At 38.7% G+C, this 25,630-nt stretch overlaps 1 protein-coding gene across 2 annotated transcripts in view; it reads right to left on the bottom strand.

Annotated features, from left to right (window-relative positions):
• Nucleotides 1–25,630, bottom strand: part of USP37 (ubiquitin specific peptidase 37) — a 72,254-nt gene that overhangs the window by 29,170 nt on the left and 17,454 nt on the right. For both annotated transcript variants that reach the window (XM_080669413.1, XM_080669412.1), the window contains exons 6-15: nucleotides 24,519–24,697; nucleotides 24,091–24,165; nucleotides 19,425–19,522; nucleotides 16,453–16,537; nucleotides 9,362–9,520; nucleotides 8,361–8,492; nucleotides 8,075–8,198; nucleotides 6,907–7,097; nucleotides 1,507–1,624; nucleotides 145–224 (exon numbers count right to left, since the gene is read on the bottom strand). In XM_080669413.1, coding sequence (XP_080525539.1) covers nucleotides 145–224; nucleotides 1,507–1,624; nucleotides 6,907–7,097; nucleotides 8,075–8,198; nucleotides 8,361–8,492; nucleotides 9,362–9,520; nucleotides 16,453–16,537; nucleotides 19,425–19,522; nucleotides 24,091–24,165; nucleotides 24,519–24,697 — 1,241 coding nt within the window. The remainder of the gene's footprint in view (nucleotides 1–144; nucleotides 225–1,506; nucleotides 1,625–6,906; nucleotides 7,098–8,074; nucleotides 8,199–8,360; nucleotides 8,493–9,361; nucleotides 9,521–16,452; nucleotides 16,538–19,424; nucleotides 19,523–24,090; nucleotides 24,166–24,518; nucleotides 24,698–25,630) is intronic.

A 25,630-nucleotide genomic window follows, 5' to 3' on the forward strand; every position in this document is an offset into this window, starting at 1 on the left:
CTGCATTCTAGCTTTCTATCCTCTACCCTCTTCATATCTCAGCTCTGCTGTCCTTCTTTACCAATCCACTCTGGTAAGCCTCACTTATTCAGTAATATTTGTAAGTACTTTAAAAAAGAAAAATGAAAGAGCAATTAATTTTACCTGGGTAGCTTGTTAAATTTGTGCCTGACAAGAGCACACTTCCCACTACACTTCTCACAGGAATACTCAATTTCTTCTGCCTATAAAAAGACAAGAAGGAAAAATAAAGAAGCATGATGTTGAATTAGTATTATCCCATTAAATGCTACTAATTTTCTCTAGTCATACTACTTCAGTGGACAGCTCCGACTAGTTTGTATCTAGAGTCACAAACCTTACTAAATTAAGACCTAACGCTCAAAATATAGTTATAATATCATGTCCTATTTCAGAATTCCTAATTTCCTTTTTTACAAAGGAAACATCTCAATTTATGATAGTAACTCAATTTATGATAGATTCTACGGTAGCAGATTCTCAATCTTTTCCCCATGAATACATACACAAGAACCACTGCCAAGAGTATATCTAACATTTGGCCATAGCAGAGATAAGATCACCTTCAGGTTAGGCGGAGTTCCTGGTCTGTTAGGTGTAACTCTACCCCTTTCTTATAATGGAACTCAATCTTCTGGTAACAGCCCACTAAGAACAACTGCTCTAAAAGGACCAAAGTTTGGGGTGGATAGCATTACCTAGAGAAAACTGAAACAAGAAATCCTTAAAAAATGGGGGTAAAGATACACAGGAAAAGCTTCAAATTCTACGATAATAACAGGAATAGCAAGGAATGTTTAAAGCAAAAAGAAAAGCAGAGTATTTATCATTGGGTGGAGCTAAATGTTAATCATTTAAAGAACAGAAGTTTTTTAACCTTAGGAAGACAATTCTGCCCATTTGCTACAACGAAACAAGAAACACTATTTTAAAGACAAAGGGTAATCTTGGCAAATTTCCCTCAGTTATAAGGACTGCTACACAACAGGTCCAATTATGCCCCAGATTATCTGTAACAGTATTTCACAGACACAAATATTTATTTACAGCATTAGGTAAACATGACTTCTGTGTTGTTTCTAATAGTACATACAACCTAAGAAAAGCAAAGAGCAGTTTTTATTCCTCAGATCTTAGTATACTCACTTATATAGTGTCTCCAATTTTAATTCACATTACCAAATTTTAGCATGTGTCACTTCCTAGGCTTCAAATTAATATTTGTTTACAAATAACTGCTTCTAAGGTTGTTTAAAATACTTCCTGTTGAGTCAAATGTATAATCTACTTAAGCAATCAATCTTCTTCAATGAGTTAACAATTAGGTTTATCAAGCTTTTAAAAATAATTATTTATAAATATTTCTCATTAGTTTTCCCTCAAGTAATTTTGTCCAAATTCTGCCTTAAAGAAATCAACTTCAAATATAATTATCTATGATATATAAAATTTAGTTATGTAAAAATACCAAAATATATTACTTACCCTAAAGAAAAGATCAAGAGAATCTTGAACTGAACGCAGAGGGAGTGGCTTTTTCCTTCGAGGAAGGTCAATGGAGAGGTCATTAAACTGTTCTCTTTTGGGAATAATCTCTCCACAACTGTAAAAGAAAGACAAATCTAAGCATTCAGAAAACTAACTGCAATACAAATATACTTCAGGGACACTGCTCCCCTACAGTGTATGAACAGGCTATGATTAAGCATAAGAAATACACACATTTAAGACACGTTACTTTTACCCTTATTAAATCACAGGTACCCGACCGGTGTTTGTCAGTGGTTTGATTCCTGGTCAGGGCACATGCCCAGGGTTGTGGGCTTGAAACCCAGTAAGGAGCATGCAGGAGGCAGTCAATCAACGTTGATGTTTCTCTCTCATCAATGTTTCTAGCTCTCTCCCTCTCCCTCTATCTCTAAATTCAATTAAAAAATATCCAAAAAAAATCAACACAAAGGGTAATCCTGGCAAGTATTTAAGGACTTTCTTGAAATGTGAAAAGGCCCTGAGGTACCAGGATCCTGGCATTTTTTTTTAAAAAGGTTAGAACAGAATAAGCACGAGGAAGAGTGGTAGGAGATGAAGCTAGTTAACTGAGGGAGAAGGGTTACTCAAAGGCAGATCATAAGAAGTTTTGTAGATCATAGTAAGGATTTCAGCTTTTATTTTAAGGGTTACAAGCAGAGGGTTGACATGAACTAATTTCCATGAAAAATTTATCACTTTGACTAATGCAGCCGTGGGCAAACTACGGCCCGAGGGCCAGATCCGGCCCATTCGGCTGTTCTATCTGGCCCGTTCGGCTGTTCTATCCGGCCCGCGGAGCCGAAAGAGCGGAGGGTTCTCTTGCTCTCCCCTCCGCTCCTTTACTTTGAATTTATATTAGTTCACACAAACACTCCATCCAAGCTTTTGTTCTGGCCCTCCGGTCCAGTTTAAGAACCCATTATGGTCCTCAAGTCAAAAAGTCTGCCCACCCCTGGACTAATGTGTTTAAAATAGACCACATAGAGACAAGAACAGAAACAAAGAGACCAGTTTAGAAGGAACTGCAACAATCGAGTTGATAAATACTAGTAGCTTAGTTCAAAGTAGTAGCAATTGAGGTGGTAAGAAGGGGTCAGATTCTGGATGTACTGTGAAGAGTTGAAAGGACTTGCTGACAGTTAGATGTAGGGGTGCAAGAGAAAGAAAAGGATTAAGATATACACCACATTTCTGGAACTGTCATTAATGAGACAGACTGCAGAAGGAGGTTTTATGAGGAATATTAAGTACTTAATTTTAGATATTTTAAGTTTTTCAAATGAATTCATAATTCTTCATATTCAAGAATACATGAACATATTGAAATGCCATGTAATAATTGAAAACTGGTAGATTTAAACTATAATACTTTAAAAAATAGGTACATTTGGCAAACTGGCCAAACTAACTTACAGGCAGAAGAAACAGAGGCTAAATATAAAAAATTACAATATGAGAAATAAGGTATATAATATCTTCCTTCAGCCAGAAACTACTTTGTGGTTAAAGAACTGTCTTTTTTTTCTTTTTTAATATATTTTTATTGATTCAGAGAGGAAGGGAGAAGGAGAAACATCAATGATGAGAGAGATTCAGTGACTGGCTCTCTCCTGCAAGCCCCCTACTGGGGATCAAGCCCGCAACCCAGGCATGTGCCCTTGACTGGAATCGAACCCGGGAACCTTCAGTTCACAGTCTGACACTCTATCCACTGAACCAAACAGGCGAGGGCTAAAGAACCGTCTTAAAGAAAATTACTAATAAAGCAACTAAGTCATGGTCTTTGGGAAGATAGTTGTACCACGGTGGCTGTGGCCCCACAGAAACTTATTGCCTATAGACTTGGCAAACTCCTGGGCCACTATTCAGCTTGGCTGCCTGGTGTGCCTACATCGTGTAAGTCACGTCATTTCATGCACCAGTGCACACACCTCAACTGCACACCTGACATTTGGGTGCTGCACAACTCGTGTGCCTGACTGATGCTGTTGGCATAGCACTGGAGACACCTCTTTGATATCATCTTCTTCCTTCCTGTGCTGCCTGTGGCCATTTCTATCAGAGGCAACTGAAATTTTTCTATAAAAATAAATTTAGTTGCCCTGACCAGTATGGCTCAGTTGGCTGAGCGTTATCCTGTGCACCAAAAGGTCACTGGTTTGATCCCCGGTCAGGGCACATACCCAGGTTGTGGATACAATACCCAGTTGGGCACATATGGGAGGAAACCGACTGATGTTTCTCTCTTTCCCCTCTCCCTTCCTCTCTTTCAAACCAATAAAGATGTGCACCAAGAAGTTGCTGGTTCGAATTTCAGTCAGGGCACATGCCCAGGTTGTGGGCTCAATCCTGGGTGAGGGGAATGCAGGAGGCAGCTGATCAATGTTCCTCTCCCACATCCATGTTTCTCTTTCTTTCTTCCTCTCCTTTCCTCTCTCTAAAAAAAAATCAATAAAAAAATATTTTTTAAAACTTTGTTTCTCTTTCTGACTTGAACACATTTTGTTTGGAAAGAGCACTGGGTCCTGGCCGGATTGTTCAGTTGGTTGAAGTGTCGTTCTGTACATCAAAAGGTGGCAGGTTCGATTCCTGGTCAAGGCACATACCTGGGTTGCGGGCTTGACCCCCAGTTGAAGCACATATGGGAGACAACCAGTTGATGTTTTTCTCTCACGTTGATGTTTCTCAGATCAATGTTTCTCCCCCCTAACCTTTATCTCTCTCTAAAATAAACAAGCAAACAAAAAATATCTTCAGGTGAGGATTTAAAAAAAAAGTGCATTAGAAGAAAGGGAAGGATGGCAGTCTATCACATTATTAACTGCTGATGGGTTCTCCAGCTTTTACAAAAAGATGAGCTGAATTTGTAAGACCTAGACTTGTTCTTTTAAAAAATAATTTATCCACTGGAGGAAAAAAGGCTAAAGAAAGCATGAAGGTAACAAATGTCACAGACTGGTGACATAGCAGCGCAATTTATAATAGCTAAGATCTGGAAACAGCCCAGGTGCCCATCAGTAGATGAGTGGATAAAAAAGCTGTGGTACATTTACACCATAGAATACTACGCAGCTGTAAAAAAAATAATAATAATAATAACCTCTTACCCTTTGAGGAGGCATAAAGGGATCTGGAGAGTATTATGCTAAGCAAAATAAGCCAGTCAGAGAAAGACAAATATCACATGATCTCACTCATATGTGGAATCTAATGAACAAAATAGACTGATGAACAAAATAGATCCAGAGGTATAGAAGCATGGAACAAACTGATGGATCTTAGAGGGAAGGTGGGGGTAGGAGAGTTGGTGGAGAGAGATTAACCAAAGAACTTATATGCATAACCCATGGACACAGACAGTAGTGTGGTAAAGGCCTGGGGTGTGGGGTGTGGGGTGTGGGGTGGAGAGGGTCAATGGGGGAAAAAAGGAGACATCTGTAATATTTTCAACAATAAATTTTTAAAAGTTAAAAAAAGTCACAGACTAGTAATGCAAAACTACCATCTTTAGTTTCCACATTTCACATGGCTATTCAAAATTCTAATAAAAAATACTAGAATATTCTAGCTGAGAGACCTCAGTGAACACTAATTTTCAGCAAACTAAGAAAAACAGACAAATATGGAAGCTAGAGAATGGAGAGCCAATATATGGGTGTTGAGTATGTCTAAAAAAAATTCCATAACAAATAGAAGAAAAGCAGTATTTAGAGAATCGTTTCCTTGAACTGAAGAAAACCCCAAATCTTCAGATGAAAAAGCTCCATCATGTTAACACGTTAAGCGCCCAGCCTGTTTTTTCTTCTGGATGGAAAGTATAGTGTCAGTCACCGGTGACTGACGGAGCGCTTAATGTGTTAAAAGCAAAATTAATATAAAGCTATATCTAGATGTAAACTAGTGAAGATGCTAATTTCCAATAAATAAGAAAGATTTCCAGGAAGAAAAAAGGTTATCCAGAAAATCAGGTTTCTCCCAAGTTACATATAGTAACAAGATACAATGAAACAGCCCAGTCTACGTGGCTCAGTGGTTGAGCATCGACCTATGAACCAGGAGGTCACGGTTCAATTTCCAGTCTGGGCACATGCCTAGTTTTCGGGCTCTATCCCAAGTAGGGGATATGCAGGCGGCAGCCGATCAATGACTCTCTCTCATCATTGATGTTTTTATCTCTCTCTCTCCCTTCTTCTCTGAAATCAATTTAAAAAATTTAAAAAGATACAATGAAACAGTTTGCGTAATATGTTGAAGGATAAGGCTATATGTGACTGAATAATTCTGTATTAAGTCATGTATTAAAGTCACAGAATTAATTCTTACTAATACAGGGGCTGTGAAGAATTCCACTCTCTCTGAAAAATTATATTCAGATATGTACTACCAATAACTGGAAAATTAATCAAAACAACCTTTTGATGTGATATAATGAGCATGGAAATTAATTAAATTTAGAAAGTGAATTTGAGTAACTAATGTAAATATGGTTAAAAAGCATTGCAGAAGTTAAAAATAATTCAAATTTTGATCTATTTTATAAAAACCCATTTTTAATAAAATCAAGTTGGCTCAACAAAATAAGCAATAGCAAGTCTTTTCAGGATAAAATGAACAAGTATTCCCAGATAACTTGATATTCCACACAGCCCTAGCTCGTTTGCTCAGTGGATAGAGTGTTGGCCTGCGAAGTGAAGGGTCCCGGGTTCAATTCTTGTCAAGGGCATATGCCCAGGTTGTGGGCTCAATCCCCAGTAGGGGACATGGAGGGAGCAGCCAATCAACGATTTTCTCTCATCATTAATGTTTCTATCTCTCTTTCCCTCTCCCTTTCTCTCTGAAATCAATAAAAATATATACATAAAAAAAAAATAAAACACACACAGTAGATCAAAATGAACTGTTACCACTAAAGCATGTGGCAAAATATTTAAGTACTTTTTAGTTCTCACCCCACCAAGCATTTTATAGAAAATAGTAACACTAAAAAAAGATGTTTGTATTTCTGTTTACCCATGACATAGGAAGGAAAATGTGATAAGAATTAAAACCTTCAGAAGAGTTTCAATCACTTGCCATTAAAATTAAAAGAAGCCCTAGCCAGTTTGGCTCAATGCATAGAGCATTGGCCTGCGGACTAAATGATCCCAAGTTTGATTCTGGTCAGGGCACATGCCGGGGTTGCAGGCTCGATCCCTAGTAGGGGGTGTGCAGGATGCAACTGATCAATGATTCTCTCTCATCATTGATGTTTCTCTCTCTCTCTCTCTCTCTCTCTCCCTTCTTCTCTGAAATCAATAAAAATATATTTTAAAAAAAGAATTAAAAGGAAAAACAGGTTTCTTGGAGACTACTTACGCTTTACAGATAATGGAGTGTTGAACCTCAAACTCCAAATTAGTAATAACAGGGCAAGTGTATACTCTAGTGGCTGAAATATCTGGTGAATTTTCTTCTCCAGGAACAGGTTCAGTCTTCCAAGTTTTATTTAATTTTTCCATATCCTCTTTTAGCTGGTCTAAGCACTGACTTAGAAATTCGTGAGCATCCTAAGAAGGTATAACATCTTTAATCAGATCAAAACATTTTTTTGTCACAATAATAGCTTATCAACATTATGATTTATAAACTAAGCACTTGGAAGTCAATAACATTATATTAAAAAGTAATAGAGATTTACTCTAATGATTTACTCTACATATTTTGTGAATAAGAAAAATTATGAATTTTATATTCTTTACTATCAGTGAGATTAGCATGAATAATGGAATCACTTCTTACTTCATTTTTTTAAAAAAAAGGTAATTAAAAAAAAAAAAAGCCTTTGTTAGGTAAAATACCCCAAGTTCCTTCACTGACATACCACATCTGTATTGTCCTATCTAATAAAGAGGGAATATGCAAATTGACCATCAAGCCATCACAAAGATGGAGGTGTCCATAGCCACAAGATGGTGGCGCCCAGTTCCCTCAGCCCCGCCGGAGTGCCCCAGTCCTTTCAGCCCAGGCCGGGGGGGGGGGGGGGGGGGGGGCGGGGCGGCAGGCGCACAGTGTGGCCGGACCCACCCTCAGCCCCCCAGCAGCCCAGGGCTGGCCCGAGGCGCAGGCAAGCCTCGGATGGTGGCTGCCCAGCTGCCCAGGACCACCTGAGGTTCAGGTAACCAGGGCTGGCCGAGGCTTGCACTGCAGGAGGTGGCAGCAGCAGGGGTGTGATGGGGGTGTCGCCTTCCCCTGATCGCCAGGTTGCCTCCCGCCCCAGAGGTCTCCTGGACTGTGAGAGGGGGCAGGCCGGGCTGAGGGACCCCCCCCTCCAGTGCAGGAATTTTCATGCAATGGGCCTCTAGTTAAAATATAATAAACCACAGAAGAGTCACATTGAACCTTACCAGAAGTTCTCAGGTTCTCCAACCTGTGATGAACACAACATACATATACTAATCTCACTTTAAAGTAAAAATCAGGTAACACACTAAGATCATTTCAATTTCCACTACCTCTAAAGTGGCGAAAAACAACTGGTACTCACATTCTGCATATAACCAGAGAATCTCTCTGCTGTAGCAGAAATGGCATTTTTAACCTTCTTGAGTAAATCCTTTTTGGTCTCTGAATTACAGATATCTTTTTTTACAAGCAAGTGTGCAAAGCGTCTGGTAAAACAAAAGAGACCAGTTTAGCATGTTTTACAAAACACTGAATGGTATGATATTTGAAAGACTATTAATATGGCATATAGAATTTTAAGTGTCTAAAACTTCATTATTCTATAATCAATAAGGTAAAAGTTTATTCAGTAAGTATGTAACAGTTACCTGATAAGTGCATTGTGTGGAATTTTCTTCCATGGGATACCTTGCTTAAGCAGGTCATTTGCAAATGACTGGAGTGAAAATAGGGACTGTAAAATAGCATTCATATAGCAAGTATTTCCCAAGTTGGAGAAGCTGAAAAGGAAAGAAATAATACTTTTGAAGACAATGGTAGTTCCTGAAGTATGTTCATTAGAGCATGGGTTCTCCAGAATAGCATGCATCAGAATCACCTAGAGGGCTTATTAAAATACATATAGCTGGGTGAACCCCATTTCCAGAGTTTCTGATTCTGGAAAAAGAAGGTGCAAAAATATGCATTTCTAGTAGGATCTATTGATGTTGTAATGCTGCTGGTCTGGGACCACACTATGAGAACTACTGCATCACCCTACATAATAAAAGCCTAATATGCAAATTGACCAAACGGCAGAACTGGTCGCTATAATGCGCACTGACCACCAGGGGACAGGTGCTCAATGCAGGAGCTGCCCGGAGGCCCCAACCTGTGGTGGCAGTGGGGGGCAGGGCTGGTGAGCGGCGGCAGCACCAGGTCATAGAATACAAAAGTAGGACAAAAGTAAGTTTGCAGTTTTGAGTAGACAAAAGTTTATCATTGTATTATTAATCATTGTATTATTTTCCATACGAACTGTAAACCTACTTTTGTCCCACTCTGTATAAGTTGTGTTTAGCTTTAATGATTACTACCAAACCCTTTTCCAAAGTACCTATTTTTAAAAAACTTTTATTTAGAAATATTCTCAAACTTTTAGGAAAAGTTGTACAAGAATATTCTTTATCTAGATTCACCAATTGTTAATCTTTTGCACTATATGCTCTATCATTTCATACTTCTGTGTGTTTTATTTCCCTGAACCATTTGTAAGTTGCAGAAATCATACCCACTTAGCTCTAAATACTTCAAGATGCATTTCCTAAGAACAAAAACATACAGTTGAATCACTTTATAAAAAGAAAGCAAAATGAAAGAATTTACCTACCCCTGCAGTTGCTGTTGGTGAGAGGAAAGGGGCACTCTTGGTTTGTTCCAGCCAGTATAATCTTGATTACACCTCAATTTTTTAACAGAAAGAGGTGCTGGCTGAGGAAGAAATCCCAAACTTCTTTTGGCAGAGGGAGTTTGGCTTGAAATGTTAGTCCTATAAAAAGAATAAAAAATAAAGAAGCAAAACAGTTTTTAAAATACCTCCCCCCTCCAAGTAGGTTTGGAGAAGTCATATCTGAGAGAAAAAAATCTAAATTTGGGGAAATACCAGTAATAATGATAACTTGAGGAAAAAATCCACAAATTCCAAGACTGATAGAGGGCTGAAGAAGCATATAATACTTAACCTACAATCAAAATAATCCAAGTCAATGGCTTAAGAAACAGTATAAATATAGTTTTACTTTTTTATTCACTTTTACCACTTAATGGATATCATACATTAGTTTGCCTAGTCTGAAAACATTTGGACAGTTAACTTTTTCCAGTATTACAAAAAATTACATAACCAATATTCTTACCCAATCTCCTGAGAACTTCTTCCAGTTTATATGCTGAGAAGTGAAAATATTAGTATTTCTCAATTTTTCTAGATAGTGTGATTTTTTCCAAAAAGACTGTACCAACTTATAGTTCCAACAGTAGTGATTTCCATTTCTTCACATGGTCTCCATTACATTATTACCAATTTAATAAGTGACACATGATCTCTCATTGTTATTTTATTTTCTTGATTACTACTGAAGTAGAATATATTTTTATAATTGTTTACTCTTCTCTAAATTTCTTTTTGTGCACCCTTGGGTTTTATATTGGGTTCTTAAAGATTTGTAGTTTTTTACACATTCTATATTCTGCTAGTCCTTTGTCTATTAGATATTCTAAGTTTCAGGGTTTTGCATAGTCAAATTTATCATTTTTCTCTTATAGTTTCAAATGATGTGTCTTGTTTAAGACTCATTCTATAGCATAAGGTCATAGAAATGTTTTCCAATATTTTCCTTAAAAGTTTTAACACCTGTTTTCCCTCCTATTTTGGTCTTTAATCTGCTTGGATGTTTATTTACTTGTATGTTGTGAAGTAGGAACATGATTTGCTTTTTTTATAAGGAAAAACTGATTGTCTCCAAACAACTTATTGTCTGGTATCTGTTAGCCACTGTTTGGTTTTATTGTAAAAAAAAAAAATGTGTGCCTTAGTCGGTTTGGCTCAGTGGATAGAGCCTGAGGACTGAAAGGTCCCGGGTTCGATATCCATTAAGGGCATGTACTTCAGTTGCTGGCTCCTGATCCCCATCCTGGCCCCTGGTCAGCGCGTGTGCAGGAGGCAACCAATTGATGTGTTTCTCTCACATTGATATTTCTGTCTTTCCCTCTCTCTTCCACTCTCTCTAAAAAGCAAAGGAAAAATATCATTGGGTGAGTATTAAAAAACAAAACAAACATGAAATAGAATACTTTACAAAAAAGTGTATAAAAATGAAATGTGTACCACTGTGTCAATTGTGAGGGAAGTTGCATGTGTGTGGGGACAGGAGGTTTGTAAGAACACTCTGCACTTTTTGCTCAATTTTATTATGAACCTAAAACTACTCTAAAAAAATAAGGTTTATTAATTTTTTAAAAAGTGAAATGTAGAGCTCAACAATTTTTCAAATTTTACTGATTTCAGAGAGGAAGGGAGAGGGGGAGACGGGAACATCAATGATGAGAGAGAATCATTGGTAGGCTGCCTCTTGCACACCCCACACTGGGGATAAACCCCACAACCCCGCAGCCCCCCTCACCGGAATCGAACCATGACCTTCTGGTTCATAGGTCGACATTCAACCACTGAGCTACGCCGGCCGGGCAAGCTTAGCAATCTTTATAAAGTAAATACCTATGTAACAATCATTCATGTCAAAATACCCTAAATGCTTCTTCCCAAACACAACCCTATTCCTCTACCCTAAAAGTTATCACTAACTACTTTAGTTTTATCCTTTCAATGCACTCCTAAATACTGTAGTTTGGACAATGCAAGGTATATTTGTTTCCATTCTTTCTCTCTCAACCTTTCTGCATCTTTCATTGCAGTTGTTTCTTTTTAAAATAGCAAATAGATTATTCCTCCTTAAAAATCCAGTTTAGCCCTCCCTGGTTTGGCTCAGTGGATGGAGCGTCGGCCTTCAGACTGAAGGGTCCTGGGTTCGATTCCGGTCAAGGGCACATGCCCCAGTTGTGGGCTTGATACCCAGTGGGGGCGTGCAGGAGGCAGGTGATCAGTGATTCTCTCTCATCACTGATGTTTCTATCTCCATCCCCATCTCCCTTACTTTCTGAAATCAATAAAGATATATTAATGAAAAAATCCAGTTTATTGCCCTGGCCGGTATTCAGTGGTTAGCACAATGGCCTGTGGACCAGTGTCTCGGGTTTGATTCCCGGTTGATGTTTCTCTCTCCCCCACCACCTTCCCTTGTCTCTGAAAATCAATGAAAAAAGTATCCTTAGGTGAGGATTTTTAAAAAAATCCAGTTTATTTCTTTCATTGAAGCATTTAGTATATTTATATATAATACATTTACTGATTTGGGTTAATAACTGTTTTAATATCCTTGCCAACTAATTCTATCTGTATAATTTCTGAGTCAGTACTTATTCATTTTTCTCTTCCTTATGAGTTGTGTTTACCTGCTTATTAGTATGTCTAGTAATGTTTTCTCAGGTGGCAAACATTGTGAACTTTATTTTGCTGGGCGGTGGATATTTTAGACTTCTATAAACATTCTTTTTGGTGGTGTTGTTAATCTTCACCCGAGGATATTTTTTCCATTGATTTTTATTTTTTATTTTTTAAAACATATTTTATTGATTTTTTACAGAGAGGAAGGGAGAGGGATAGAGAGTTAGAAACAGTGATGAGAGAGAAACATCGATCAGCTGCCTCCTGCACACTCCCTACTGGGTATGTGCCCGCAACCAAGGTACATGCCCTTGACCGGAATTGAACCTGGGACCCTTGAGTCCACAGGCTGACACTCTATCCACCGAGGCAAACCGGTTAGGGCTTTTTCCATTGATTTTTAGAGAGAGTAGAAGCGGGGAGGAGAGAGGGGGAGGGGAGGGGGAGGGAGGGAGAGAGAGAGAGAGAGAGAGAGAGAGAGAGAGAGAGAGAGAGAGAGAGAAAGAAAAACAATGTGATACACATTGATTGGTTGCCTCCTGCACACACCCCAACTAGTGCAGGGGATTGAACCTGCAACCCAGGTACGTGTCCTTGACCAGGAATTGAACCAGCCACACTTCAGTGTCCAGGACTATAAACATGCTTGAATTTCGTTCTGGGATGTGGTTAGGTTACCTGGAAACAGTTTGATCTTTTGGGGCCTTGCTTTCAAGGTTTGTTATGTGGGACCAGAGCAGCAATTACGGATAGTTTTCATCACTAATAAGGTAAAACCTTCCTTAGCATTCAAACTGCTATTTAGAATAGGAACTATGCCTGGCTTTATGTGAACTCCCTAGTATTATTCCCTTAGATCCTCTTGGGTAGTTCTTTCTCTAGCCTTGGCTAGATTTCTCACCTGCATAAAATGGTTGGCACCCAATTGCATACTCAAAGTGAACCCTCTGCAGATCTCTGCAATCCTTTCTCTGTACAGCTCTGCCCTCTGGTACCTTGTGAATTCTAGGTGCTTTGACCTCTCTGGATTCTTAGCTCCATTTCCTGAACTCAGGAAGAGCACGGGCTCTGCCTAATTCCCCCTCTGTGTGGCAGCCTGAGAACTTTCTCTAGAAAGGAAGCTGGAGCAGTCATAAGGCTAATTTTATTTGTTTCCCATCTCTCAGGGATCAATATACTTCACTGCCTCATTTCCAATGTCTGAAGATCCATTGTTTCATATGATTTGTTCTGGTTCTTAATTGTTTCATGAAGGAGGACAGTCTGGTTCCTGTTACTCCACCTTGGCCAGAAAAGGAAGTCATCTTTAACTGTTTAATATGTCTAACTTAACTGCGGCCTCTTCTCAAATAAGAAAAGGAACTTAAAACATTTTAATTTCCCTGTATTCTTCCCCACTTCTGTATTTCCTCTTACTAATATTTTATGAATAACCCTGAAAAAATACTCAAGTACTTGCCCTCTGGAAAGAGGAAATGTACAACTAGAAGTTAGGAAACAAAGGGAGATTTACTATTTACTTTTCACTGTATGCACTCTACAACTTTTAAGTTTCTACTATATGTATTTATTAGTTATACAAAAGAATAAATTTTAAAAGTATTTTGATGTTAAAATTCACTTTTAAAATTATTTTGCTCAACAGTATTTCTCACTTTCACTCCTTCGGTTCAGTTTTCTTTTTGCTGAATAAATTCTCTTTGTATTATCTAAAAATAGCATTACTTGTCTGCATTCTTCAATTACAATTTAGCTGGGTATACTGGTAGAATTATTTGATGCTATTACTTCAGTGTCTTCTGTTCCCATTGTTGCTAATGTCAGTCTGTTTTACCTTCATAGATAAAATTTTCTTCTGGTAGCTTTTAAAATTTCTTTACCCATTATATTCTACAATGTGAATTTTTATTTTTTATTTTTTAAATATTTGCTGTTAACATTTGTTGAGGTAGTTTTTCCATGTGTGGACTTTCATCATTTTCATCTATCATGTCTTTGACAAATCCCTTACTTTTATTCTTCTTAGTCTACCCCCCGCCCCCGCCGCCAAATGCTATTAAGACATGGAAGATAGACCATGGAGACCAACATAACTCTCCTAATTTCATTTACATTCATCATCTCTTCTCTGGTGCATTCCATGATCATGCCTGACCTACTCAGTAGTTGCCTCGGTCTGGACCTCTAATCTGTGTAGGACTTTGTTAGGGGTTTAGAATTCTTGCCCTATGAAGGTAACACGAAAGCAGATACTAATCACTGCAATTCCCATTTCTGTGTATTTTCTCTCTGCCCAAAGGAGCATCAGGCAAGCAGCATATTTATGGTTTTGTTTTGGCTTACTAGAGAGCAGTTTGTAGATACCCACCTTCATGTAGCTTCATATAAGAAACCAAGTTGTGGTCTGGGGTCTTGTTCAGTTTCCAACCTCATGTTAATTTTGAAGACCCAACCGTAAATACTTGACTCCTGTCTGTTTTCCATGTGTCTTATGGAGTCAGCCTTTACTCAATATTAGTTTTCTCACTAATCTGGAAATTTTCACCTTATCTTTTTAATGCAGCTTTGCATTTTAAAAAATCACTCCCCCCAATCATTGCTATGTGCAATGAAATGCTTATTCCATTACTTTGAGAAGAAATTTGTATTGTATTAATAAATCATTTGTAAACCAAATGTAGATTTTTTTTAAAACTTAAGATTTCCTTACGATCCTTCTAATAAACAGAAATAAATCAAGCTTCCTCTCTCTTAAATTCAAATGACTTAGTTACCAGTGCACTCAAAGTGCTTGACAGATACCACCCAAAGTCTTATATACCTAAACTAGAGGCCTGGTGCACAAATTCGTGCACCAGTGGGGTTCCTCGGCCTGGCCTGCAGGATTGGGCCAAAACTGGCTCTCCAACATCACCTGAGGGATCCTGGATTGCAAATGGGCGCAGGTCAGGCCAAGGGACCCCACCGGTGCACGACTGGGGCCAGGGAGGGACGTGGGAGGTTGGCCAGCTGGGGAGGGACTATGGGAGGGCTCCAGGGCATGTCTGGCCCATCTCACTCAGTCACAATCGGCCGGAGCCCAGCAGCAAGCTAACTTACCAGTGGAAGCGTCTGCCTCTTGGTGGTGAGTGCACATCATAGTGACTGGTTGACCAGTCGACTGTCTGCCCCCTGGTGGTCAGTGCACGTGATAGAGAGCAATTGAGCAGCCTTATCATATCATTAGCATATTACGCTTTGATTAGTTGAATGGCCAACCAGACAACTGAACACTTAGCATATTAGGCTTTTATTATATGGAATATACATTATCAAATTCTTTACTTTACCTTAATCATTTTCTATAAATAACCAAGATGTTTTTTACCACTTTGAATTTCCAGTAAAAACCAAAATGTGACTTAATAGGTCATTCATTATATACCATATTTATTATACAACACCATTACCGTCACTTTTTACATTTACCATTGCTCTTCTGTGCTACATTCTGTAGTCACACCTTCCTGACAAGTGCTTAGCAGTTGTCTTATATACTTATATCCAATAAATCTCAAAAAGTGTAATCTACAGTTATAGACCACAATTAAACTTTTGACTAGCCTTTTCCAATAATGTGAAACTTGTTTTTTTAAAAAGATTTGCCTTAACTTTTGGTTGTTACCTTAAAAAATACACAGGCAACAAAGGCAGTCTGTTGAGATCTTAATATTTTCATAATTTAGGATGATGGAGAATTCACTGATCCAGGATCTGATCATATTGCCAGTCACAACCTGTGGCCTCAGTACAAATTTTCCTAGAACTCAGTTTATTCATTTACTAAAAAATGTAAAAAAGAAGAGCTTTAACTAAAACATTTGTAGAGTACTTTCTAACTAAAATGTCAAGAGTTAATGATTTTCATCAACTTTGTTATTTTAAATTAGTGTATTCATTTAGAGTATACTTAATGATGTAATAAACCTTAATGCTGAAATTAAGGTACATCTTACAAGTTGATGTGAGAGGGGATAAAGGGTATTCACGCATAGGTTATCCCATCATTCAATATCTGAAGAAGTCCTAGCTGGTTTGGCTCCGTGGATAGAGCATCAGTCTACGGACAGGAGCAATGGTCGGCAACCGGTGGTTCGTGGACCACTGGTGATCCGTAAGGTCTGAAAGGTTGGCGACTGCTGGACTGGAGAGTCCCAGGTTCGATTCTGGTCAAGAGCACATGTCCAGGTTGCAGGCTCAATCCCCAGTAGGGAGCATGCAGAAGGCAGCCAATCAATGATTTTCTCTCTCATCACTGATGTTTCTATCTCTCTCCCACTCTCCCTTCCTCTCTAAAATCAATAAAAATATATTTTAAAAAAATATTCTGAAGAAGAGAGCTCTTCAGGTTTTTTACAGAGCATATAACCAATGCATACCTGTCTAGATTAGTATTACCAGAAGAGTAGTCCTTGGATCCAGATCTGCTACCATAAAAGGATGATGACTGCAAAGGTAAAAGTCCTATAGAACGAAGAAACACAGGAACAATTTAATTCCTAAATCAACCATTAAAGTCCAATCAATAATAAAATTATGCACTGAGCCTATTTATATTTAACTCTTTTCTCCCTTTCTTTTCATCAAAGTTAGGTAAATGTTAAAAGATCAAATACTGTGTAAAAGATTATAATAGCTAAGAATACTCTCCTGCCCTAAAGCTCCAAAACCTTTTTGACTTATTCATTTTGAACAGTATCAACTGACTCCCTATTAGGAAAAATTAGAAATTTCTCATTTACATCACCCCTACTCTTATGTACTTCCTTCCAACCAATTATTAGTTGTGCTATTTTAGTTGTACTGATTAACTTTGTAACTTTAACACACTTAAAACTTCTACATTTTGTTCCACGAACCTTCTTATCACTTAACCACTTACTTCCTTCTCTCTCCTCTTCCACATCAACTTTTGCAAGATGTATCTTAACTTCAACATTGTTAAAGCTTATTACACCTTCAAGTATTTTCTATCTATAGGTTGATCATAAAGCTTAAAACTAGTAAATGGAGTTTATATAATGTATTATTATTTCACAGGTAAGAAGTATATTTGTGATACTTCTTTCTGTAGGAGTCCAAAGTCACAACTCTGAAAGGCTAAAAGATCATTTCTAGAGTCTTGATCAAATTAATTCCCTTAAACTCTCAATTTATCAAAATCATGCCAAATTTTAGTTTGCTTCAATTTAATTTCAAGTTGACATAATATTCAAATCTACATAGTTCAGAAGATCATAGAGATTGGCTAAGTGTAGGAAATAATAACGAAAATTAATAGACAATCTAACTTTTAGATTTTGTAAAACAGGGTACAAGGTGAGATTAAGCAATTGCTTTAGGCCAGTGGTCAGCAAACTGCGGCTCGTGAGCCACATGTGGCTCGCGAGCCGCGGTTTGCCGCTTTGTTGACTAATGAGTTTGCCCACCACTGGGATAGGGGCTTAATCACAAGGAACAACAACAGCCTGTAATTATTGGAATAGAAAGTCTAGGTCAATGGTCGGCAAACTCATTAATCAACAGAGCAGCAAACTGTGGCATGCGGCTCACGATCCACAGTTTGCCGACCACTGCTTTAGGCAATAAATTCAAGATCTTATAGAACTTATAGTAAATGGCAACACTGATGAACTTTAATTTCAATCACTTTAACTCCTTGAATTCATTCTATGGTCCAGGTACCTTGATAATGAGAGTTTAATTCTAGGCAGTTAAATAGGGATGAAGGTAAAGTCTAGACTCTTTGTAAATAGAATAAAAGGTCCCTTATATTTCTAATACTTTAAAAGTATTTTAGCAGAGTACTGGATACAAATTGGTGCCCAATAACTAGTACTGAATTACAGAGTATTCCTAAGTAACAGAGGGGTATGTCCCAATTTAGGGTTTTACTTCTAGTCTATAAAGTATATTATATAATAAATGACTATCCTATCTAATAAAAGAGTAATATGCAAATTAACCATCACTCTGCTACAACCACAAGCCACACCCACCAGCCAATCAGGAGCAAATATACAAATAAACCCAACCAAGATGGCTACAGCCACAGAGAGCACGAGGGAGGCTTGGGTTTCCCCAGTAATGGAGGAAGCCAAGCTTTCTGCCTGCCCTTGCCGGCCTAGGCCTCCACTCAAGGCTACAAAGTTTCAATGATAGAAGATACATAAATCCAAACAGAAATGGCGGCAGCCACAGAGCTGGAAAGAGCAGGTGGTTAGGGTTGCCCCTGGCGATGGAGGAAGCCAAGCTTTCTGCACACCCTGGCCCGCCCAGGCCTCTGCTTAAGGCTACAAAGTTTCAATTATAGAAGATACATAAATGCCAAGAGAAATGGCTGTCGCCACAGAGCAAGCAGAAGGCTTGGCTCCACTCCAGGCTACAAAGTTTCAATTGTAGAAGATAAATAAACCCCAGATACCAGGGCCTCCACTTGGGTCACCAGGGGGCGTGGCCGGCCTGCAAACCACCACAGGCTTCTCGCTCAGGCCGCCCCACGCCCCAAGGGAACCCCCACCCTGATCCAGGACACCCTTCAGGGCAAACCAGCTGGCCCCCACCCATGCACCAGGCCTCTATCCTAGCTAATATGCAGACTGACCATCACTCCAACACACAAGATGGCTGCCCCCATGTGGTCAAAGATCCTGCCCCCATGTGGACACAAGATGGCCACCACAAGATGGCCAGCAAGGGAGGGCAGTTGGGAGGGACCAGGCCTGCAGGGGAGAGCAGTTGGGGGGGACCAGGCCAGCAGGGGAGGGCAGTTGGGGGCGATCAAGCCTGCAGGGGAGGGCAGTTAGGGGTGACCAAGCTGGCAGAGGAGGGAAGTTGGGGGCAACCAGGCCTGCAGGGAAAGGCAGTTGGGAGGGACCCAGGCCTGCAGGGGAGAGCAGTTGGAGGGGACCAGGCCTGCAGGGGAGGGCAGTTTGGGGGGGACCCAGGCCTGCAGGGGAGAGCAGTTGGGGGAGACCAGGCCTGCAGGGTAGGGCAGTTAGGGGTGACCAGGCCTGCAGGGGAGGGCAGTTAGGGGAAAACAGGCTGGCAGGGGAGGGCAGTTAGGGGAAAACAGGCTGGCAGGGGAGTGGTTAGGGGGTGATCAGGCTGGCAGGCAGAAGCAATTAGGGGTAATCAGGCAGGCAGGCAGGCGAGCAGTTGGGAGCCAGCAGTCCTGGATTGTGAGAGGGGATGCCTGGTGGGATCGGGCCTAAACGGGCAGTCGGACATCCCTCGAGGGGTCCCAGATTGGAGAGGGTGCAGGCTGTGCTGAGGGACACGCACCCCCCCCTCCCCGGGCATGAATTTCGTGCACTGGGCCTCTAGTCTTATATAAAGACCAAATACTTACCTGATGTCCTATTCTCTTCCGACTGTTTCAAACTCAGCTGCTTCTCTCTACTGCTGGTTAAATACTTTCTTGAGGGATCTGTCATAGCTTTGTTGTTCCTATAGTCAATAATTTAATTCAATATATGTAGGCATGTAAAGTATAATTCTTAATTTTAAATAGTTGTCATTAACAATTTACATTTCAAGTGCTGAATTCATGAATTTGCTTGGAAGTTATGCTACAAAGTGTTAAAGCCTCAAAAGGTCAGAGACTTAAGCAAATGAGAATCATGAAAATAAGGTTTCTTTACCAAGCCAAAAACCAACCAATCCATAACCCTATTAATTAAGCAAAAATGAAGGAGCATTTTATTTTTACAAAAGTCAAACCAGAGACAGCAAGATTATACAGGTTTTCTTAGTCAAAAGCAAGAGCAGATTAAATGATTTAGCTACTAAAAGACCAAAAGAATCAATTAAGAAGTAAACTATTCGAGCTTGATACTAAATAGGTTTAAAAAGTAAACATAACGGTTTGTTGAAGGAATGAATGAGTATGTCTCAAATATTCAAAGACCTGTGTATAGAAGAGGAATTGGACTGATTTATAATCTTATCTCAGTGTGATTCTATTTCAGAGTAAGACAGAAACACAGGTGACTCTAAAGTTTTGCGGCAGTATGTTTACCACTGAATAACCCGAAGCATACAGTTGGTACTCAACAGATAACAGCTAATATAATTGGCTCACTGATGCTTTTTTTTTACTTTTGCCATGTTTATATAAAAATATTCATTCTTAAAATCAGAAAATGTTGTCATATATGTAGTATATTTTAGACATTTTTAGACCATATGGGAATAGTAACCTTGTCCTCAAATTGCTTATAGTTTACTTATGGAGGCAAACAAATAAACAAACAAACAAACAAAATCCAGCCCTGGCCAGGTGGCTCAGTTGGTTGGAGCATCGTCCCATACACCACAAAAGTTGTGGGTTCAATTACCCATCAGGGCACATATCTAGGTTCCAGATTCAATCCCCAGTTGGGGAGCATACAGGAGGCAACCAATGTTTCTCTCTCACATAGATGTTTCTCTCTTTCCCATCCTCTCTAAAAAAAAAAAAAGTCAATAAACATATCCTTGGGTGAGGATTAAAAAAAAAACCTCACAAGAAATAGAACACAGATTAGCAAGAGGAACATGTATAACAATGTAAGCAATATCACATAGTGGCAATATTGTTTGACCAAAATATATATGTATATTTATGTATATGAAAAATGGATGTTTAAAACAAATGTTTGCTGAATAAATTTGTGAAAAAAGTAAAACAAAGAAATAAAACCCAAAATGTTCTTTTATAGTCTACGGATTTGAAATACTATTTACTAAGTGTCAACATCACTTACTAACAACATTTATAGTGATTAAATTATTTTAATTTCATGAACACAAAGTTAAAATTTCTTAAGCCCCATTTCCCCCTCTATCATTCCTAAATACCTAAACTTATATTCAGATAAATGCTCATGCTTTAATTAAAGGTGTTTACTTTAGGAGAACCATTATGAATAAAGCCTGTAGCAAACAAATTAGATGCTCCACCCAAATTCCCTCTAACCCCATTTTTGTATCCTCTCTTCCATGCCAATTTAGGTGTTTTCCATAGCAGTACTTAGGGCTATCCCTAATAATATTCTATTACTGTTATTTTGGTTTCCTTAAGGGATTTGTTTTCCGTACTTCACTAAACAACCCGCCCCCCACCAAAGAAATGCAATTGCTTCTAACTATCAAACTGAGGCAACGATAAGAGGTAAATGGAAAAGCAGTTTGTGAAAACTTGGATATTAGTATTAGGGGAAACTGGGTGAGGGATATATAGGAACACTCCATTTCATCTCCGTAACTTTTCTGTAAATCTAAAATTATTCCAAAATTTAAAAGTTTTCTTAAAATGATCAAACAAACAAAACCAAAATACTAGTCCAAATTCTTTCTGGACCCTATAAAAACCTGCTTGTTCTACCTTTAAAGAAACTTCTAGATTTCTATAGACACTTCTTCCAAAACAGCACCAGCATGAAACAGGCTACAAAGAAGAACAGTTTTCAAAACCTTCAGCTATAGCCTTGAAAGATAACAAAGGAAACCTACCACAGGACAAAGCCAGGAGTCATATGGAATACAATGAACAAGGATTTCTCTCAGAGGAAAGAACAGAGATTGCTACATAGGCTAATCAAGAATTTACTCCCCTGCCCTGGCTGGTTTTGCTAAGTGGATAGAGTGTGTCCTACAGACTGACGGGTCCCCAGTTTGATTCGGGTTGCGGGCTCAATCTCCATTGCGGGGGACATGCAGGAGGCAGCTGATCAATGATTCTCTCTCATCACTGATGTCTTCTATCTCTCCCTCCCTCTCTCTCAAATCAACAAAAAATAAAGAACTTACTCCCCTGCCTAGCAATATTTTATTGCTGCCACAGACCAGTGACTCTTCCAGTTTCCTATTCTGTCTATTCTAAATGTAAGTTTTTATTGTGAATCTCCTGTTCCTACTCCAGCAATGTACAGGCATACCTCATTTTACTGCACTTCGCACAGCACTTTTTTTTACAAATTGAAGGCAAGATCCTCTACCAGCAAAAAGATTATGACCCACTAAAAGTTCAGATAATGGTTAGCAATTTTTTTAGCAATAAAGTATTTAAAATTAAGGTATACCCTTGTGCTTTTTTAAAAGATATAATGCTATTGCATACTTACCAGGCTGCAGTATAAACATATGCACTGGGAAACCAAAAAACTTGTGTAAATTTATTGCAATATTTCCTTTACTGTAGTGATCTGAAACCAAACTCACAATATCTCTGAGATATGCCTGTATAATGATATGTGTATGGAGATGGGCATGGGGAATGCAGATTAACTTGCCTTTTAGTTTTTAGGAACCAGACCATAAGGCACCTGGTCCAAAAGAGCACACCTGGACCTTATGGAGAGGACTGCACATCACCAAGTGACCCTGGACTTGGAGCTGGATACAAGGACTAAATGAGATTTGGAAGCTATCTATTAGGATGAGGGAAGGAGTGCTCTTATATAGGTAATAAACAGGGCTATTTCTGTGGATATAGGGGTAAACTACGACAGCCTGCTAGTTGTCCCCAAATAACCATTGTACCCTTCTGCCATTATAAAATTTGGGCTAGGCATATTTACTGGTCTTCCTTACAACTTGATATAACCATATGACTAAGTTCTGGTCAACGTGATATACATAAAAGTTGTGTGTACAATTTCCAGCCTAAAGGAAAGCAGTATGCCCTCTCTTTGCTCCTCTTTCTTTCTTCCCACTGATAGGAATGCAGACATGAGAGCAAAGACTGAAGCAAAATGGAAGCTTATTAAGGACAGTGAACCAACAAGATAAAAGGAGTCTGAGCCCTTGGTGATTGTGGTTTCAGATACCACACCAGTCCTATTACCTACCCAGATTTTTACATTTATTTCAGCAGCAGAACCAAGATCCCAATTAATATATAAAGTTCCTTCAGCTTTTTTCCTGTTCTTTTACGGTGACCTCTTAACCTCGAATACCAGTTAATTGACTATTGATTTTTGTTAAGGTGTTAACTGAGGTATTAACCAAGAACTGTGTAAAGCAGGCGTCCTCAAACTACGGCCCGCGGGACACATGCAGCCTGCCTAGGACATTTATCTGGCCCGCCGGGTGCCGCTGCCTGTCCTGCTTAGCAGCCGACTCGTCCCGGGCCCGCAGTGCGCATAGGAATTTGTTCATAGGTTTTTTTAATTTTTATTTGTTTATTTTTTAAAATATATTTTATTGATTTTTTTACAGAGAGGAAGGGAGAGGGATAGAGTTAGAAACATCGATGAGAGAGAAACATCGATCAGCTGCCTCCTGCACACCCCCTACTGGGGATGTGCCTGCAACCAAGGTACATGCCCTTGACCAGAATCGAACCTGGGACCTTTCAGTCCACAGGCTGACGCTCTATCCACTGAACCAAACCGGTTAGGGCCGTAGTTTTTGTTTTTTTTTAAACTATAGTCCGGCCCTCCAACGGTCTGAGGGACAGTGAACTGGCCCCCTGTTTAAAAAGTTTGAGGACCCCTGGTAAAGTAATTTTTCTCCCTCTAGAAGACAAAAAAGACCCTCCCATGAGGAAAAAGAGGATGTGAGCTGGTAACTGTCTTGTTACAGGTGGATACCTTTTTTGTTCAACCCAGAAAATAACTCTAAAAGATTGATACTCCATGCCTAGAACCTATATATGGTTTACATTTTTTTTACCCCTAAGCTTACTTTTCACATGAATAAGGTAAAAAGAAATTTTTGTAGGTAAAGGGAAGAGGGAAAGAAGGAGTTCACTCTAAAAGAGCAGACAGCAAGAAACACTTATTAGAGTTCTTCAGCTCTGTTGTTCCTCTAAGTACTGCAGATTTGTTGTTTTTTTTTTAAAAAAGCTATAATGGTAGAACTGCAATCAAATGATCAAAGCAATAGCAATGGTCAATCTATCACCAAAATACTTTAAATTCTGCTCTTCTATCTTTGGAATTCCCATAAATTGAATAATCTTCCCTTGCAGTTGTAATTGCCACTGTAACAAATACTGAACTAGGGCCTTAAAGGCTCTTAAAGCAACTTACGATGATGAATCGTTTTCCTTAGGGTAATCTTCATTCAACTCTGAGCCAGACAGCATTCTTTTCCTCTTTTCAGTTCTACAGAGAACAGAGAAAAGGACCTTATTTTTAAAGGTCAGAATTCATGCCATTAAAAAGTATTAAACAATACACTCAAGGACAGATACTATGACTACTGCTATCTAATTCTCTATACCACATGTAAAATAACATACCATATATCTGCACACTCAATATGTGTCACTGACATAAACCACATAAGACAAATACTAATTATCTACCAAAAATGCACGCTATACTTTCTTCTAACACATTTGACTAACCGGAAAATTTCACTCTTTTTCTCAAATAACTGGTCTTTCTATAAAGCTTAAAAGACATTTATAAACAGGCACAGCTAATGACTAAGAAAGAAAAAATGTCTTTCATACCTATTTTCTAATAACCCTGATCTAAGAGGTGTTGATGTAGATGTCAAAGATGGAATTGTTCGGGTGACAGTTATTCCATTTCCTGCTGCAGTCTTAATCGATCCTCTACCTGGATTACCAAGAACTTTTCGAAATGGAGTATCATCTTTACTTTCCAAGCTTCCTCTTTTTGAAGAGGCCTGTAAGAATAAAGTTTGAAATAGCAAATCGTCAAATTAATTGGTAAACTTTTAGACCAATGATTCTCAAGTGGGGAAGTATGAAAAAATACACACAACTGGAGACCCATCTCCAGAGATTCTAACCTAATTGGTGTGGGAATGAGGCTCATTCATCAGTATATTTTTTTAAGCACCCTAGGTGATTCTAAATATGATCAGTGTCATAAATTGATCAACATTTTCCCCCTGTAGTATTCTTATAAACTTAAAAATTCCAAAACATACCTAGAGACAGAAGGGAAATACTGTGAATTATTTTAAAAAAAAAGGTTCACATATAAAAGACACGGTTCTAGTAACCACAATGAAAATAAATCTTTAGAGAAAGACCCAATTATAATTATGATAAATTAAAGTGATGTGTGTGTGATGTGCCAATGAGTAGTATCCAACTCCTGGCAACCCTAGGAATAAGTGATGTCCACAATGTCCTGTCCTCAACTGCCCTGCTCAGCTTCTGTAGAAACATGCTTATGGCTTCTTTTATGGTGTCAATCCATCTTAGTTTTTGTCTTCCTCTTTTTCTGCTGCCTTCAATTTTTCCCAGTATGACTGTCCTAAAATGACATAGATGTGACATAAAGGAACAACAATGACATTTGGTTGCCACAACTCAAATGCCAAGTCACATGTACCTCATTATGACTTTTGAAGGGGTTCCAGCTTGGAAAAATGAAACAAATATATGTAATGATGAAGAAAATGATAATGACATAGAGATCACTTGCAGAAGCTAAATCAAATACTCTACTACCCTCAAGACACAGCAAGAACATTTGGAGAGAAAAGAGTAATTAAAAAAAAACAGGGTGGAGTAAAAGTATGCTTAGTTGTTTGTATAGAAAATAATACAATAATTAATAAATAATAATACAAATAAACTGTTTCCCA

This window comes from Plecotus auritus, assembly GCF_963455305.1.
Source record: "Plecotus auritus genome assembly, chromosome: 5".
Taxonomy (NCBI): domain Eukaryota; kingdom Metazoa; phylum Chordata; class Mammalia; order Chiroptera; family Vespertilionidae; genus Plecotus; species Plecotus auritus.